The sequence below is a fragment of the Zootermopsis nevadensis genome, unplaced genomic scaffold (genome assembly GCF_977971745.1).
Source record: "Zootermopsis nevadensis isolate Lab colony 2312 unplaced genomic scaffold, Znev_1.0 Znev_ptg000031l, whole genome shotgun sequence".
Lineage (NCBI taxonomy): Eukaryota > Metazoa > Arthropoda > Insecta > Blattodea > Termopsidae > Zootermopsis > Zootermopsis nevadensis.
The window spans coordinates 7,110,637-7,126,293 of NW_028259163.1; the positions used below are offsets into that span (position 1 = coordinate 7,110,637).

A 15,657-nucleotide genomic window follows, 5' to 3' on the forward strand; every position below is an offset into this window, starting at 1 on the left:
ATTCTGGATAATTCTGTTCCTAATTTTAAAAACATAATAAATTAATAATTTTCCTACGATTGTATCTTCAAGATGAATAATTTTTTGTGCACCAGTTTTCTAAATCAGGCTGTTGTACATGAATTTTCAATAGCTAATTTCCAAAACTGAGAAGTCGATAATTTTTCTGATATTATCTCTCGAAGAGGAACATTTTTGTACTTATCCTGTTATATATCATGCAAAATGTCTGGCACATCTGATCCGTCTTCATTCAACCCTTTACAGCCTAGAGGAAATTCAATATGCCACATCCTTTGGTATTCAATGACTGCATTTTTCCCACCGAGTATATTTGTGTACTTGTTATGATTCTCAGAACAAACAGCAAGCATTTCCGTAACAGCATCAACAGACTGATCCTCGCAATGGTGGAGTGCTGTGTTCTCTTTGAGGTAGGAGCTGATATCTGAATATTGTTACAACCAGTTGAGGTCAAAGGGTTTATTAGACACAGAATATAAAATATGAAGATTTAATTAATGACATAAAATATAAATACTCCATAAAGGAAAATCCAAAAATAGTCACACTACAACGTGTCTGCAATAAACAATTTATGCCTATGATTTCAAAAATTTTCCTGTTAATTCCTCTCCAAAAGACATCAGTTATTCTTCTTCTTCTTCAGAGTTATGTGGACTGGTGACTTCCCTCATAACCTGGTTGCGTGAGGAAGCCGTTTGTCCAAAAGAAGAGCAGGAGAGTACATCTCTTTCCGAAGTCCCAGATGTCTGGTGGGCCTGAAATGCTGTTCTCAGAATTGCTGCTCCTTTTCACTCTAACTGGACCGGTACCAACGGCAGAACCCTGGAATCTTTGTTACCAAGCATAAACATTGATTATAGTACAATCATCATTCTACACCTATAAATATTTTTAATTTTATTCTAAAGGGTTTTGATGACGGTAGTTTACATCAAAAATTATTCTTTGTCAGGACGTTTTCCATCGCCTGTTATTTTAAATCACGATGTTTCAGAGGCTGGTTCTGTGACAGAGACTATCTCTATCTAAGGGAACCAACAGAGTAGGTACCTCTCACCTGAAGACGGAGACAGAACCAGCCACCGAAACGTCGTGTTTTAAAGAACAGACGATGGAACAAATAATTTTATTTGTAATTTTGTTTCCCTACTCCTTGTTTATGAAGATCATTTTCTTAACGTTCTTCCATCTCCTCACAAACCTCAAACAGACACTCTCCTACTTTCTTCACCGTATCTTCATTCCTATTTTTTCTTTTTAATTTCAACGTTCCTACATGATCAATAAAGACTGCGTGTTCAGGCACCGAAAACTGCTTTTTAAGCACTTAACATAAGCGCACATGTACTTGAAAATATGCATTCATTTGTTAAAAATATAACAGCGATATCAAGCGACAGGTACACTGGAAAAACATGACGAACCAAATAAACACTAGCAATTTATGCAATTCTATTTTGCCAATGATGTAACTAAACATTATTTACTGATTCTTTACTGAAAACTACAAATTATATTGCAAGATAATTTTGAAAGACAAACTGCATAGAATGTTAAGTCAGGTCTAACAACCTATTTAATTTACTATCCCGTGGAAACCCACAGGAAACCTTCGATAAAGAAGCAAAATTAACGGGTACTTACCACTCTCCATTGCTGGGTTATTTTCATCAGGAAACATATTAGGTCCACGAAATGCACTGTTTCACCGATCTGCGTACCTTGGGACCGCTGCAGAATCATTCATCTCTTCGGATTCTTCAATATCCAACTTCCTCGATAGATACGAATCTGTAAAATTTTATGAACGCTTGAAATTGTCTGTAGAATATCTCCTGATAAAAGTACATGACATTTATTCTTTAGCTACGATAATCAGATCAAGAAGGATGAGATTGGTGGGGCACGTAGCATGGCAGAGATAAAAAGCACATACAGGATTTAGTTCAGAAGCACTGATTGGACAAGACTGAAGACATGAAGAGGAGGATAATATTAAAATGAATTATGAAACACTGAAAGGAAGAGGAACCTGGATTGATACGGCTCACAACCGACACCACTTGTGGTCTCTCGTGATTCTTACGGTAACAATAGCAACTGAAATCCTTGACAAAAGGATGGATAATTTTCAAAATCTGACATGTCTCATTCCCGATAGCCAAAGCCGTTGAAAACAACACACTAAAATTTCATCTTCTTTGGAAGCAAAACTCATTTTCTAACTCGGATGTAAGACCAAATTTTGGGAGCAATTGGTAAAGAGCGCTGAGCAGAATATCTACATTTCTAAAGAGATATGCAGTCAAATGGTAAATGAGAGGACTTCATATTGAGGAAGTTTATAGTATGCGCTCTTCAACTTAGTAAATACACGCAATAAAAGCATACGTACTCTCTTTGCGCAGTTTGTCGATCTCACTCCCCATCCATGAACACACTGCTTGTAACGTCTTAATCACATCTGTCTGCATAGAGATCGTGCCCTCATGCTTCTTCACAACCGATTTCTGAAATCTCAATTCGTTCTGCAGATCCATTTCTGAAACATTTTAAGACAAAGTAAAACAGTCTGCTAAATTCCTTGCATGACAGAATTTCAAGAAACCACGCGCTACAGCACACAGTCTACATAGCTAAAATTTAAACAAAGGATTTAAATAAAGTGAGCATCTTCTTTGAACACTGTTTGTCTACATTACTGGATCCCAAAAACTGTCGAAATCATTAGATGGCAAAAGACCAGTGCCTTTTCCAATTACGGTGGCCTGATGTCATACAATATATACGCCCTTTCATCACAGACACAAACAGTAGGGATGTGGTGGATGGAGCATGTAACAGGCTTCACAAATGAGAAATTCATAAAGAATTAACTTTGTAAGCAAAATGTCATTTTGACAGCCCGGGGATAAGAACCCGAGTAATATTAAAAGGGATAATAAACACAGAGCGTCTTCAGAATATGAAAGTAACACATCTTCTTCTTCTTCTCTGAAAGCAGAACTTTATCTGTAACTAACTAAAGGGAGGCGAACAAATTTTGAACAAAATTCCAAGCAAAATATCTGCGCTTCTGAAGAGACATGCAGTTACATGGTAATTGACAAAATTTCATACTAAGAAGTGTCTGCACTATTCAACTTAAAACATAAATAGAATAAAAGCATGCATACCCTCTGTCTGCGGTTTGCTGTTCTCTCTCGCCCTCTCATTCTCCTGCATCTGGAAATGAAGTGCGTCCCCATTCTTCTTCGCAATAAATTTATGGTGTCTGAGTTCATTCCGCAGCTCTGTCACTGTAACATTTTGTGACTACATTAGATCATCTTCTTAGTCTTTTGTAGCTCGAGTTAAGATTATAACTACGGCTTCCAGGAATAAGTCTTGCCGAATATCGAGAATGATCCCGCATTACAGCTGACAATGGAACTACTTCTCTCAGGGTGGCAATGGCTATTTAAATATCTGCCAAAATCTTGGATAAGTTTTAAAATTTGACAAGATTCGTCCCCGAAAGCCATAGTTGTTCAAAATATGACAATAAAATCTGTTCTACTGTAGAGCAAAACTTCATCTTGAACCCACTAGTTAGGAATTTTTTTTTTTAAGATAACTGGAACAAACTGCCAAGCAGAATATCTGCACTTCTGAAGAGACAAGTAGTTAATACGGTAATTGACAACATTTCATACCGCGGAAGTATATAATCTGTACTCTTCAACTTTGGACATAAACACAATAAAAATATACATACTCTCTGTCTGCAGTTTGCTGTTCTCTCTCGCCTGCTCTGACAGGATTTCTCGTAATTTCTCATTCTCCTGTGTCTGAAATTGAAGTTCGTCTCCATTCTTCTTCGCAATAAATTTATTGCATCTCAATTTATTCCGCAGCTCAGTATCTGTAACATTTTATGACCATGTCAAATTGTGAAATTCCTCCTGTGAGGGTATTTCAGGAAATAAGAAATCAAGCATTACAGTTAAGAGCAAAATTTATACACAGCTATTTGAGTCCACTAGTGAATCATACAAATTTCTGAACCATTGTGTGGCAAACAAGCAGTGGCTTCTCCAATTACAGCGCGTGACATCATACTAAAAACATGTCTCCGAGAGAGACAAAAACAACTGGGATGATGTGTGTGTCGAGAAGGCAGCATGCATGAGCCAGATGAGAAATTCATTAAGAAAATTATATTGGAATAATGTATGGGAAATATCACTTTCATGGGCTGGTAATAACAATGTTCGCTGCCAGGGGCGATATGAGAGAAAATGGCCTTTTGTGTCTTGGATTTCCACGTTCACCGGTCTGTTATTAGTGCGCAACGGCGTTTCTGAACCAAGTTTACAGCAGATCGACCCAGTGGGCATACAATTCGTAATTGGTATTCCGAATTTAAGAAATGGGAGAGATGTAAGAGAAAGTCAACTGGCCGCTCGTCAGAAAGCGAGGAAACAGTGGAGCGTGTCCGTGAAAGTTTCACACGCAGCCCGCATAAATCCACCGTCAGAGGCAGCACAGAGCTTGGTATTCTGCAGAAGACTGTTTGGAAGATTCTGCGCAAACTTGGAGAGTTTCTCTTTCCATTGGTACCAAGTTTGTGCATCTGAATTTCATTAAACGTGAGTAGCATGTATTTCAAATCGGGAACATCATTTAGACTACACCCTGTACTTGGACCTAAAAGAGAGTCGATGATAGATGAAGGGAGAAGCGCATAATGTAGAACACCGTACTATGCAGTCTTCTACAACAGGAATCAAATCAAGGGCGATGAAGCAGGTGAGGCAAGTAATACGCATTGGGAAATGAGAACATAAATAACTCTACGGCACACACAACTTTCAACGTGTGACAAGGTTAACCCCGGAAAGCTGAAGTCAACCTAGGTTCTTCTTTGGAGGCAAAGAGCTTTGTCTCTAAGCGAGACAGAACAAATTCTCAACGTAACTGGAAGAGAGTACTGGGGAGAATATCAGGGCTTCTAAAGAGACACGCGCAAACACAGAAATTGACATAGAATTAAATCATACATACTGTCTGCATTCAGAGTCCAGATCTCTTTTTCCTGCCTAACGATCTTCTCTTCTGACCATCTTTTGTCCTCAATTTGAGTTTGGAGAGATTCTTCCAATTCCCTCACAATACAGCCACTCTTGTCATTGACTGGGCACACGTGAGCCGGTTTTGACTGGAAACAGAGAAAAAATGGGTCATTCTACAGACTAAGAATTCTCTGTAACATAATGAAGTTAATATTTAATCTGGAAAATCTGTTTCAACTTTGAACCATTACAGCAAACAAGAATTAAATTCAACACAGGAAACCAGGCCCAGGCGTCTAACCAGTAAGCTGACCATAACAAGGCGAGCTCATGACATCATCCACCAGTCACACGGGGCTGGAGTCAGTACCCTGAGGACAACGAACCGTTGGTCTTTTCATGTTTTAACCACTTGGCGCGGCTGATAACCCGAGAGGATTTTCAAGAATTAAAACACTGAAGGCCAGTTTGCCTCATGTCATTTGCTGCCACATTGATGGAGACAAGCAATCATCTAAGAAATGTCTGCGAATTTCTACCAGACTGCGCAGGGCAACAACACGGAAGACAGCCATATTCCTCCGCAGATGGTTAGACAGCAATCATTCAGGTGAAAGAAACTGTGTTGACTAGTTCAAATAAGAGAGAGTGTTGTATCAAGGAACTCGTATATTACGGCTCTACGACATTGCCATTTTGAAGGCATCTGAACCTTGCTACAATGTCACGTACACATTTGCCATGCAGAGACTTAAGAAGCAAATTTTCACTAACATTTATCTTACAAGTGCATGTAGGAAAATACGGTTGCTCAGAAAGAAACATCACTAATGTCTAATGGCCTTATGATTTATTTACGTCAGTGTTTAAATGTCACATCACATATTTGCTTTGTCTTCATACTTACTTGTTTGCAAAAATCTTTATAAACAAATGTGTTCCATTTTGTTATTTTGGTTATGTTTCCTTGCATGTTTGCATACTGATTAATTCATTGTCAGGATCAATGTTAAGATATCAGGTAAAAGAAACAGTTGGAATTCTGAACCCACACGGATGGTTAACAGAAGGAACTTCTGAATTGATACAATTTAAATGTGGTAAAATTGAGGAGTAAAATATACTCTATCTAGATCCATTAAAGAAAAGATAAATTGTATTTTGTTTTGTTCTATTAACACAGCAGTGTATCTGAATTTTTCTTACACGAAGCTGCTTGTAATTTCCTTGTTTTCTTTACAAAGCAACAAGTGAGATTTGAGGTTATCATGGAGGTAAGTATGAAGATGGCCGTCTTCAGGCTTGTTGCACCATTCAGTCTCATTTCCCTGATGATACAGAGAGCTAGCACCTCTGAAACATCGGCAAGCTTCTACTAAACAATGTATTCCAACAACGCACAAGACAATCACAAATAAAAAAACCTTTCTTAAAAACAATTTTGAATAGTACAAAAAATAATCCAATTACCGGAGGTCAGATTTCAAGTCAAACTATTTGTTCACTTACATCAGCTTCCCAAAATTAAGCCAAAATAATCTAAATACAAATTCCTTTAATTTGACAGTTCATCTTCTCTGCTCACAACTGAACGATAATGGATTCACATACACCACTCATCACATTACAGATATAAGACAAACTTTATTTCCCTACTGACGCCATATTGGGAATTTCTGTGTAAATTCAGAAAAGTTTAGTCACAGATGAAAATAAGCATTTTATATTACTCACAAAACATACGTGGTCGTGATTCTTTTAGATTTCGAAATTAAAGTTGTGAAGGATAACAGACGCTTTATTTTACGAATTATTTGTCTTTAAATTGGGAGCCAGGAAACATTTCAAAGTATAAGATGGTAAAGTTGCGTCATATTGTGATATAATAAGTATATATTAAATCTTGTCCGTCTAATCACAATAATTCTTATTAAATATTAAAATATTACAATAATTAACATTTAAAATATTTAAAATATTAAATGTTGTTCTTTATCGAAATATTCGATTTACATTATATACACCTGAGGATGGTTCTTTTAGGAACTGAAACATGAAAAATGATGGTCTAATGTAAATCGAATATTTCGATAAAGAACATCATTTAATATTTTAAATGTTAATTATTGTAATATTTTAATATTTAATAAGAATTATTGTGATTAGACGGACAAGATTTAATATATACTTAATATATATTTCAAAGTATGTTGTAGGCTATACATTGCATTTGTTGATTAGTACTTAATACAAAGTAATGGCCATGGAAGTGCGAAAGAAAACTTTTAAAAATCGTGTCCATATATTTCAGTGAGAACTATGTAAAGTACGAAAATTGCATTGCAATAACCTCTAACTTCATTTGTGAGGAAGGTAAGTGGGATAAACGTGCATAATTATATCATATTGAAGAAAAACGTGTGTACATCGCCTGTGGACTACAGAGTTTACGATTATTATACTGCCAAATTAATTTTGAATGCAATGATACAAAACATAAAACAACTGCGTACTCTGTTACACAGCCTTTACTATTTGGTGTCGTGTCGAAATAGGCAAATACCAAATACGTTACCCCAATTAAGGGCGTTCCATACTTACTTTGTTCAGCGACTTTGATTTGTGACTTCCTTTGAAGTATTTTATTAAATTCTTCATCTTGCAGGGTTCGCTTTCACTGATTAACTTTTGTTTTATCTCACCACTTCGTTAGCTCTATACGGAAGGTAATGCGGCAAAGAAGTGAAACCAAGATCCGTTATCAACTATTTGTGAATATGGATGCAACCAACCAACCAAAGAAGCTAACTGAGGGCAGAGGCCTGCGCAAGCGCAAGCATCGTCCCTACCTAGGTGAAACCATTCCTGCGCACAAGACGCATTGCTGGAAATGGTAATCGGTCGTAATATAAGAACGGAAATTTTGCTAACGCTAACGGGGTTTCGTCGTGGCGGGAGCCTCGACCATTCAAACTGGGATTTATTGCAGCTGATGGGAGGTTATCCTGTCAGGCAAGTTGTCGAAGGAATTTGGTTGGTTGGGTCTCTGGGGTATGAACCCAGAGAGGGAGGGGCCGTTTCGGCTGAAGGCCTCTGCGGCATGGGGGGAAGATCACTTCAGCTGATGGCCTCCATGATCGGGGGGAAGGGTGGCGGGCCGTGCCCCTATTAAGTTATACCCTGGCATTCACCTTACAACTGAGGAAAGCACGGAAAACCTCAGTCAGGGTAGCCGAGTAGTCTAACCACTCGTTGTGCTGACTTGGCCGTCTTTTGGGGATGGCTTCGGCTGGCCTGCTGAACATCAGTCGCCCTCGGTTGCCCTTGGGTGAACTCTGGCAGCCCTCATTCGGCACGAGTGTCTTCCGAGTTGCCGAACTAAGGGGTTCCCCACACCAGCTAACCTCGAGTCAAACCTCTCAGTTAGTGCTCTGATGTGGTCGGCAAAGAAAGGGACCCCCAGATCCTCATGTATTTGCCTGTTACTAACGTACCAGGGCGCGTTAGTAACAATTCGAAGACACTTGGATTGCAGAACTTGCAGCTTCTGGACGTGGCTGTGGGCAGCTGACCTCCAGATCGGGCATGCGTAATCCATTATGGGACGGATGAGCTGCTTATAGAGTAGTACACCGTTCCTGATTGACAGGCCACTTCTCCTATTGATAAGCGGGCCTAGCACACCTAATCGTTGCGCTGCCTTCTTTCCCACTTGGTTGACGTGCGCCGACCAAGTAAGCCCGGCGTCAAGGGTGACCCCCAGATACTGCGCTGTTTTGACCCATTGGATCGGCTGTCCGAGGAACTGCACTGCTCGGGGCTGTTGGATGTGTCTTCTCGCGGAAATGAAGAGAACCGCGGTGCTCTTCGAGACGTTGATAGCAATCCTCCAGGCCCTGAGCCAGAGCTCAAGTCTACTGAGGTAGGTCTCCAGATACCTGACGAGAAGCGTTGGGCTACGGGACGTGACTACTAGAGCCGTGTCGTCCGCGTATTGTGCTAACTCGACGTGGCGGGACGGTGTGGGTATGTCGTTGACATACAGACTGAAGAGCACAGGGGAGAGAATTCCGCCCTGCACAACTCCAGCCCGCATGGTACGACGTGTGGACGTGGCCGACTGGAAGGATGTCTGGAATGTCCGGTCAGCGAGGTAGGAAGAGATGGTTTTTACCAAGTACGACGGGAAGTTGAGGACGGTCAGTTTGTGTAGGAGGCCTTGGACCCAGACTGTGTCGAAGGCTTTGGCCACGTCCAGGAAAACCGCGCCGGTTAGCCGCTTCTCATCAAGGTTTCTGTTGACCCTTTCGACGAGGCGAGCCAGCTGTAACGATGTGCTGTGTCTGGGTCGAAACCCAAACTGCTCGTCGCGCAGCAGCCCGCGTTCACTGACCTCGTGTAGGACCCTCGTTAGTAGGATTTTCTCGCAGAGTTTGCCGACCGTGTCGAGAAGACTGATGGGTCTATAGGAAGAAGGTAGCGTGGGGTCCTTCCCCGGCTTCAGTATGGACACCACTCGAGCTTGTTTCCATGCCGAGGGGAAGTGTTGCCTGCGAAGGACCGCGTTGAACACTTTCGTGAGAAAGGTTACCGCGCGTCGTGGAAGATGTTTCAGGACCCTGTTCGGTATACCGTTGGGGCCCGGAGCCTTGCCAAGCTTGAGTCCCTTGATGGCCTGGGCGACCTCCGATGGACTGGTTAATTTTGGTTCATTTACAGGGGCATACTCGTATGCTCGCATCGCCTCGTTAACCATGTCAATTGTAGTCAGGTCCGACGGGTAGTCTACCGGCTGGAACTGGAACTCAAGGCTGTCGGCTAGGGCTTCTGCCTTCTCGGGGTTCGAGAGAGCCAGTCCTCCCGGCACTATGTAAATATGGATAAACCAACCAAACCAACCAAAAAAGCTAACTGAGGGCGGAGGCCTGCGCAAGCGCAAGCATCGTCCCTACCTAGGTGAAACCATTCCTGCGCACAAGGCGCATTGCTGGAAATGGTAAACAGTCTTAATATAAGAAACGGAAATTTTGCTATCGCTAACAGGGTTACGTCGTGGCGGGAGCCTCGACCATTCAAACTGGGATCCGTTGCTGCTGATGGGAGGTCATCCCGTCAGGCAAGTTGTCCAAAGGAATTTAGTTGGTTGGATCTCCGGGGTTTGAACCCAGAGAGGGAGGGGCCGTTTCGGCTGAAGGCCGCTGCGGCATGGGGGGAAGATCACTTCAGCTGATGGCCTCCGTGATCGGGGTGGGGGTGGCGGGCCGTGCCCCTATTAAGTTATACCCTGGCATTCGCCTTACAACTGAGGAAAAGCACGGAAAACCTCAGTCAGGGTAGCCGAGTAGTCTAACCACTAGTTGTGCCGACTTGGCCGTCTTTTGGGGACGGCCTCGGCTGGCTTGCTGAACATCGGTCGCCCTCGGTTGCCCTTGGGCGACCTCTGGCAGCCCTCGTTCGACACGAGTCCCACTGGACACAACCAAAAAGCTAACTGAGGGCGGAGGCCTGCGCAAGCGCAAGCATCGTCACTACCTCTCTCCAGGCTGTGCCGGTGGGGGTCTCGTCCGTTGTCGCCGCATCCACTCACTCCGTCTCCTCGCCCAATCTCGAATCCGTAAAAATGGGTGTAAATATGGATGTGGGTGTGTCCTGCTATTTATACCAACATAACCTGTGACGCAACAGTCAGTAGAGGGAGTGCAATACGGTTCATTCAGTCGTGCTTAAGATATGAGAAATAAACCTTATGGCATGCCAGCCGAGATTGTTGCGCGTGTTAGTATTTTATATGAGCACCTGCGTTTCATATTTACACATTCTTTGTAGTTAAAGAAATACAAATACAAATTGAATTACTCCAAGTTATAATTTTTGACATTCCATCATAAATGTAAGAAGTCAATTATTAATATTAAATATTTTCTGTGTAAAAGGATATTAATTTAAAAGTAATGAAATTTTGCAGTTTAATTTGCACTTGTTTAAAAATAACGTCGTGTTTTTATACTTTTTTTAATTTTAAGACGATTATTGAGGGGCCCGGGCGCTGTTGAACCCATCGCCCCTGCGACAGGGAAAATGTTTCCTTCCTTCGAATCCCGATTATTCATTTTGACCAATAAGAGAACGCAGGAAGGCAAGAACTCTGGAAGAAGTGTCCTGAGTTCGATTTCCTTCAAGGGCGGTTCCTTTGGCTCCGAAACTAAGCGAGACAGAAGAAGGGATCAGAGTTTATTGCTTCGAAGAGGAGATTTCGGAAACGAAGGCCTCGACACCGAGTTCGAGACCCGACAAAGATGGTTTCTGTTGACGGGAAAGCACCCACGAGAAGAAATCGACGCCAAGGCAAAATTCTTTCGTTTCGGAGAGGAAATTACGGGGTCTAAGGTCACGGACACGAATACACAGTCCTCGGTTCAAGTCTCTGTTAGGATGTTGGTTTCTGCGGTCATTTTTACGGGCGTATTAAACGATACACGTTTACTGATTAGGCCTTTAAGCTACCGGTGTCTCCAAATTAATCTGCTGATTCTGTGTGGTTATAGTAGTTAATGATTTTTCATTTATTCGTGGTTTATTTAACGACGCATTTTCAGTAGGCGTAGCACAGGAGCATTAAATCCATTGATAAATCCTAGCTTAATTCTGTATTACTGTCGACTAACACGGATGCCACCAGATGTCTCAAAAGTAGTGCCGTACAATTTGTGGGGTTACCCAAATATCGGGAAAGTTTTTGTGGTAATATAATTTACCGCATTCGACCGGCGGATGAATAAAGCACGTAGTTTGGTGCATAAGAATAAAAGGTGTATGAAAATGCGCCCCATTGACAAGTTCTTGTGCACACGAATGTTTTTAAAGCACTGGACTGACTACCAACTCCCGACAATTGGATTTTTCGCCTCAGCGTGAACTGTGCGTGCGAAATCGAGAAATTAAGCTGGTCCAGGCAGAGATGAGGCCTACAGAGGGAGGACTTCGAAGTTTCTACCCCCACGGCCTCCTTCACTGTTTTGATGGCTGAGATACACGTAGTTTGATGGATAAATATGAGCTGCCAATACAATGTACAAATTTGCACAAAATGTGTCCAAAATTGGAATGTGCAGTTCAAAATTATTCCACCATACACACACATGACAGCAGCACTGTCGTATTTCCTGGTGGATTCCAATGAAGTCTGTGGGCCAGACGCTGGTAAGACTTCAGAAACGTCTGACACACAGAGGCTCATATATCAGAACTCAAACAGCTCACAAAATGCATTTGATAAAACTACCTACAAATCTGTGCACTGTAACTGTCACAGAAGTGTGGAACATCTGAGGTTGATCTTGGTTCGTATTTAGTATTTATTGGGTGTGTGATTTATCAAGTCTTTCACAGCCATACAAGTGCCTTTTGACCTGACCAACTGGACCATTCCCTTGTACGACATTTAGAAGCACAAGCAACTTGTTTTGGTCTCTGGAGTATCAGCGTGCAAGATTAAACTTCCTAATTCTAGACAAAACTTCACTGATTATACGGTCAAACGAATCTGGCAGTCTAAAATGTCAAATTTCGGAAACTGTAAGTAAAGTAGATAATAATGCTAATTCACTTTATTGATAGAGCTACCAAAACCGGTTGAACTTCTTTATTTCCCCGAGAGATGGCTCAGCGAGTATGAACCCCTTCTCTGTTCATAGTACCAAGAGTACTCCATAGAGTGCATCCGCTACCGCACAATAATATTGATTTTAGTTGAAAGGTTTCGCCTGCGTGAAAGAACGCTGTAGGGAACACAGAGTTCAAGATCACGAATGAAATGAGGCAGTGAAACCATTTACGTTACTTTTACGAGCTGCATACGAACCTGTCCCTCTGATCCAGTAACCAAATCAGCCATATTTCTTCATTAAATCTGCCATGAACAGAGTGCACTGGAAGCCTTTTTAAAAAGTAATTAGATTTGTGTCAGTCCAGCGTAATTCGGCGTACTAATTCACATAGAATTCACAATACTCTCTTTATTAAAATTGACAAAAAAGAGAAGAGATTCTGGAACGAACTGTGGATTAATATAAGCCACAAAATACAACTATAAAATTGTCAAGTCCAAATTGTAGGCATGTATGAAAAATATAATACCCACCTATCATATTAGCCAACATAGACATATGCTTATTTTGCATGCATCGCGTTAAAGAGCAAATGAGTGTAAGAACAGTCATTTGTTTTTTATCTTTGACTACGCTTAGTCCAGCTGAGGTCGTTGCAAATATTCCGTCCCAGTCAGAGGCCACGCCCAACATTTCGGAACAATTTCTTATTCTCACGGCCTGGAATTGTTAGCCCCGCGTCGACCCAAAGGTCGGAGAATCACCCCTTGTCGGCTGTCCGCAAATGCTTATTCGAAAACTCCGTATCTGGCGGCCATAATCTATCGTGATCCTGGTTTTGTGTGGACTACGGGGCGAAGTTATCCAAGCGATTTCCAGTTCGAATCTCGTACGAGCCAATCCCCACCTTGTCGAAGGCAAATTCCTCAGCAGTTCCTAAAATCCATTTACACATTAAACCTGTCCCATTCACAATTCATAACAAACTTAGCATCCGCCATTTAAAGCCGCCTGTGAGATTATTGAAACTCTGTGGCACCAAAATCTAAAAGAAAAATCGATCCAATTCCTGCCCCCCCTTAAAACACGCCCAAAATATCGGCTTTATATAATCGCAGTAGACTAACATGTTGGTATCGGCTATCCCCAGTTTCCTGGTTCTTCTCAGTTACTTTAAAGCAAGCACAGAATGTACTCTCGCGATTTATCATTCATAACCATCCTGGCATATTTAATCAATGGATACGCAACATTATCAGTTGATAGAGCGTTGAAGGAACAAGAATGAAACACTCCTTCTAACAGTGGCTGGTCTCAGGATTCAAGGCTCTGGCGTCACCGCAGGTCCTTTCAAAGGAAGAATAGTTCATGGACTGGACAATACACAAATTTGTAAATTACATAATGAAAAGTAAAGGAGGATGCAATAAAATTGTTGTGTGTTTAGCAATTTTTTGTCTTTGCAATAAAGCACTAACTTATCCTTATAATTAATTTTTAATTCGGTACTTTTTTTTACCCTCAGGGGGTTGCTAGTCCCCCATCGGGCGCCTCCCCAGGTTGCGGATAGGGGAATGCTTCCCAGATATGGGAAATGAAATACCCGGGGCGGACAAACACTAGCACAGTGGAGGGCAGCAGCGATCACTATTACCAGCTTGAAGCGTAAATATGTCAATAACACTGATAAAGAATTAAAATTATCACCCGTAGACTGTCATTCGTAGTTCGCATTTGTAGATGTCACTACTGTGATGCACTGAACCTCGTTTTCATATGTTATTTGTGTTCTGTTGCAGTCTGCGTGGTATTGGAATACTTCGTGCAGATATCGTACCGATTGGACGTAGCTACGTCTTGTGTGCCCTTCTTGCTGTATTCTCTGTAATATAGTGCGTTCGCAGATAAATTTAAATGTAACTGTCACTCCCCAGCTCCCGGCTGAAACTGCATGACTCACCGTCAAGGGCTACAAGGTTTTCCCGACATCAGTAAATTATCGCTTCACAAAAGAAATAAAATAAAATTAGCTGTTTATAGCAGTTCCTGACGGAAACCGGGAAGTCACAGTTGCGTTCAACTTTAATATTTTCCAACTATTAACGCATGGAGCGAACTTGATATACACTGGCACGTGTAACAAATCTTCTATATACGAGGTGCGATCGGAAGGTTTCCAGACTGCGCGTATAAAAACCCGTACACTTATCTCAGGTATTAAATTCATCCATCACCCTCGAAGTAGTTCCCCTGGGAGTGAACACAACGATCCCAGCGCCGCTGTCAAGCCTGGAAGCATCCCTGGAAATCTTTCTTTGTCAGCCTGTCAAGCACCATCTGCGATTCTGCCTGAATCTCTTGCCAAAGACTCGCCGAAACGGCTACGGAAACCTATGAAATGCTAAAGCAAGCATTTGGGGAGTCCGCAATGGGTCGTGCACAAACTTTTGTGTGGCATTCACGTTTTAAAAATGGCCGAACCTCTGTCGATGATGACGAGCGTTCTGGACGACCATCTTCGAGCACAACGCCCGAAAATGTTACGAAGATTCGGCAGGCCATTCACGAAGATCGACGTCGTACCATCAACGACTTGTGCGACATTGTTGGGATAGGCTATGGGACCTGTCAGCTGATTCTAAACGAAGAACTCCACATGCGACGCATCCTGTCTGAGGACCAGAAGCAGAATCGACTTCTCGTTTGTCAGGAACTCAAAGATCTTGCAAGAACCGACCCCAACTTCCTTTCTAAGCTCCGTGTGACTTCTTCCTCTTCCCAAAGATGAAAATTCAGCTAAAGGGAAGGAGATTTGAGACGATAGAAGAGATTCAGGCAGAATCGCAGATGGTGCTTGACAGGCTGACAAAGAAAGATTTCCAGGGATGCTTCCAGGCTTGGCAGCGGCGCTGGGATCGCTGTGTTCACTTCCAGGGGAACTACTTCGAGGGTGATGGATGAATTTAATA

General features: G+C 41.9%; 1 protein-coding gene and 2 long non-coding RNA genes across 3 annotated transcripts in view; 2 read left to right on the forward strand and 1 right to left on the reverse strand.

Moving 5' to 3' along the window:
* LOC147872063 (uncharacterized) overlaps window positions 1–15,657 on the forward strand; it is a 146,000-nt gene that overhangs the window by 21,318 nt on the left and 109,025 nt on the right. The gene's annotated exons all lie outside the window — the stretch shown is intronic.
* On the reverse strand, window positions 469–7,829 carry LOC147872065 (uncharacterized). The gene is made up of 7 exons (XM_087359249.1): window positions 7,683–7,829; window positions 5,074–5,227; window positions 3,785–3,931; window positions 3,204–3,326; window positions 2,423–2,569; window positions 1,672–1,818; window positions 469–856 (listed from the first exon to the last, which is right to left on the reverse strand). The coding sequence occupies exons 1-6, from the start codon at window positions 7,737–7,739 to the stop codon at window positions 1,733–1,735; spliced, it is 714 nt and encodes a 237-aa protein (XP_087215375.1). The 5' UTR covers window positions 7,740–7,829; the 3' UTR covers window positions 469–856; window positions 1,672–1,732.
* On the forward strand, window positions 4,571–6,240 carry LOC147872066 (uncharacterized). Its single transcript, XR_015538003.1, has 2 exons — window positions 4,571–4,658; window positions 5,335–6,240. It is a non-coding gene; the product is annotated as an uncharacterized LOC147872066 (long non-coding RNA).

Excerpts from the sequence above, each read along its gene's own strand:
- LOC147872065 (XM_087359249.1), bottom strand. The coding sequence starts at position 7,739 with ATGAAGAATTTAATAAAATACTTCAAAGGAAGTCACAAATCAAAGTCG. Across the intron at positions 3,327-3,784 it reads CAGCAAACTGCAGACAGAGA|TGACAGAGCTGCGGAATGAA; the intron begins GTATGTATATTT and ends AAAATGTTACAG. Across the intron at positions 2,570-3,203 it reads CAGCAAACCGCAGACAGAGG|AAATGGATCTGCAGAACGAA; the intron begins GTATGCATGCTT and ends AAAATGTTTCAG.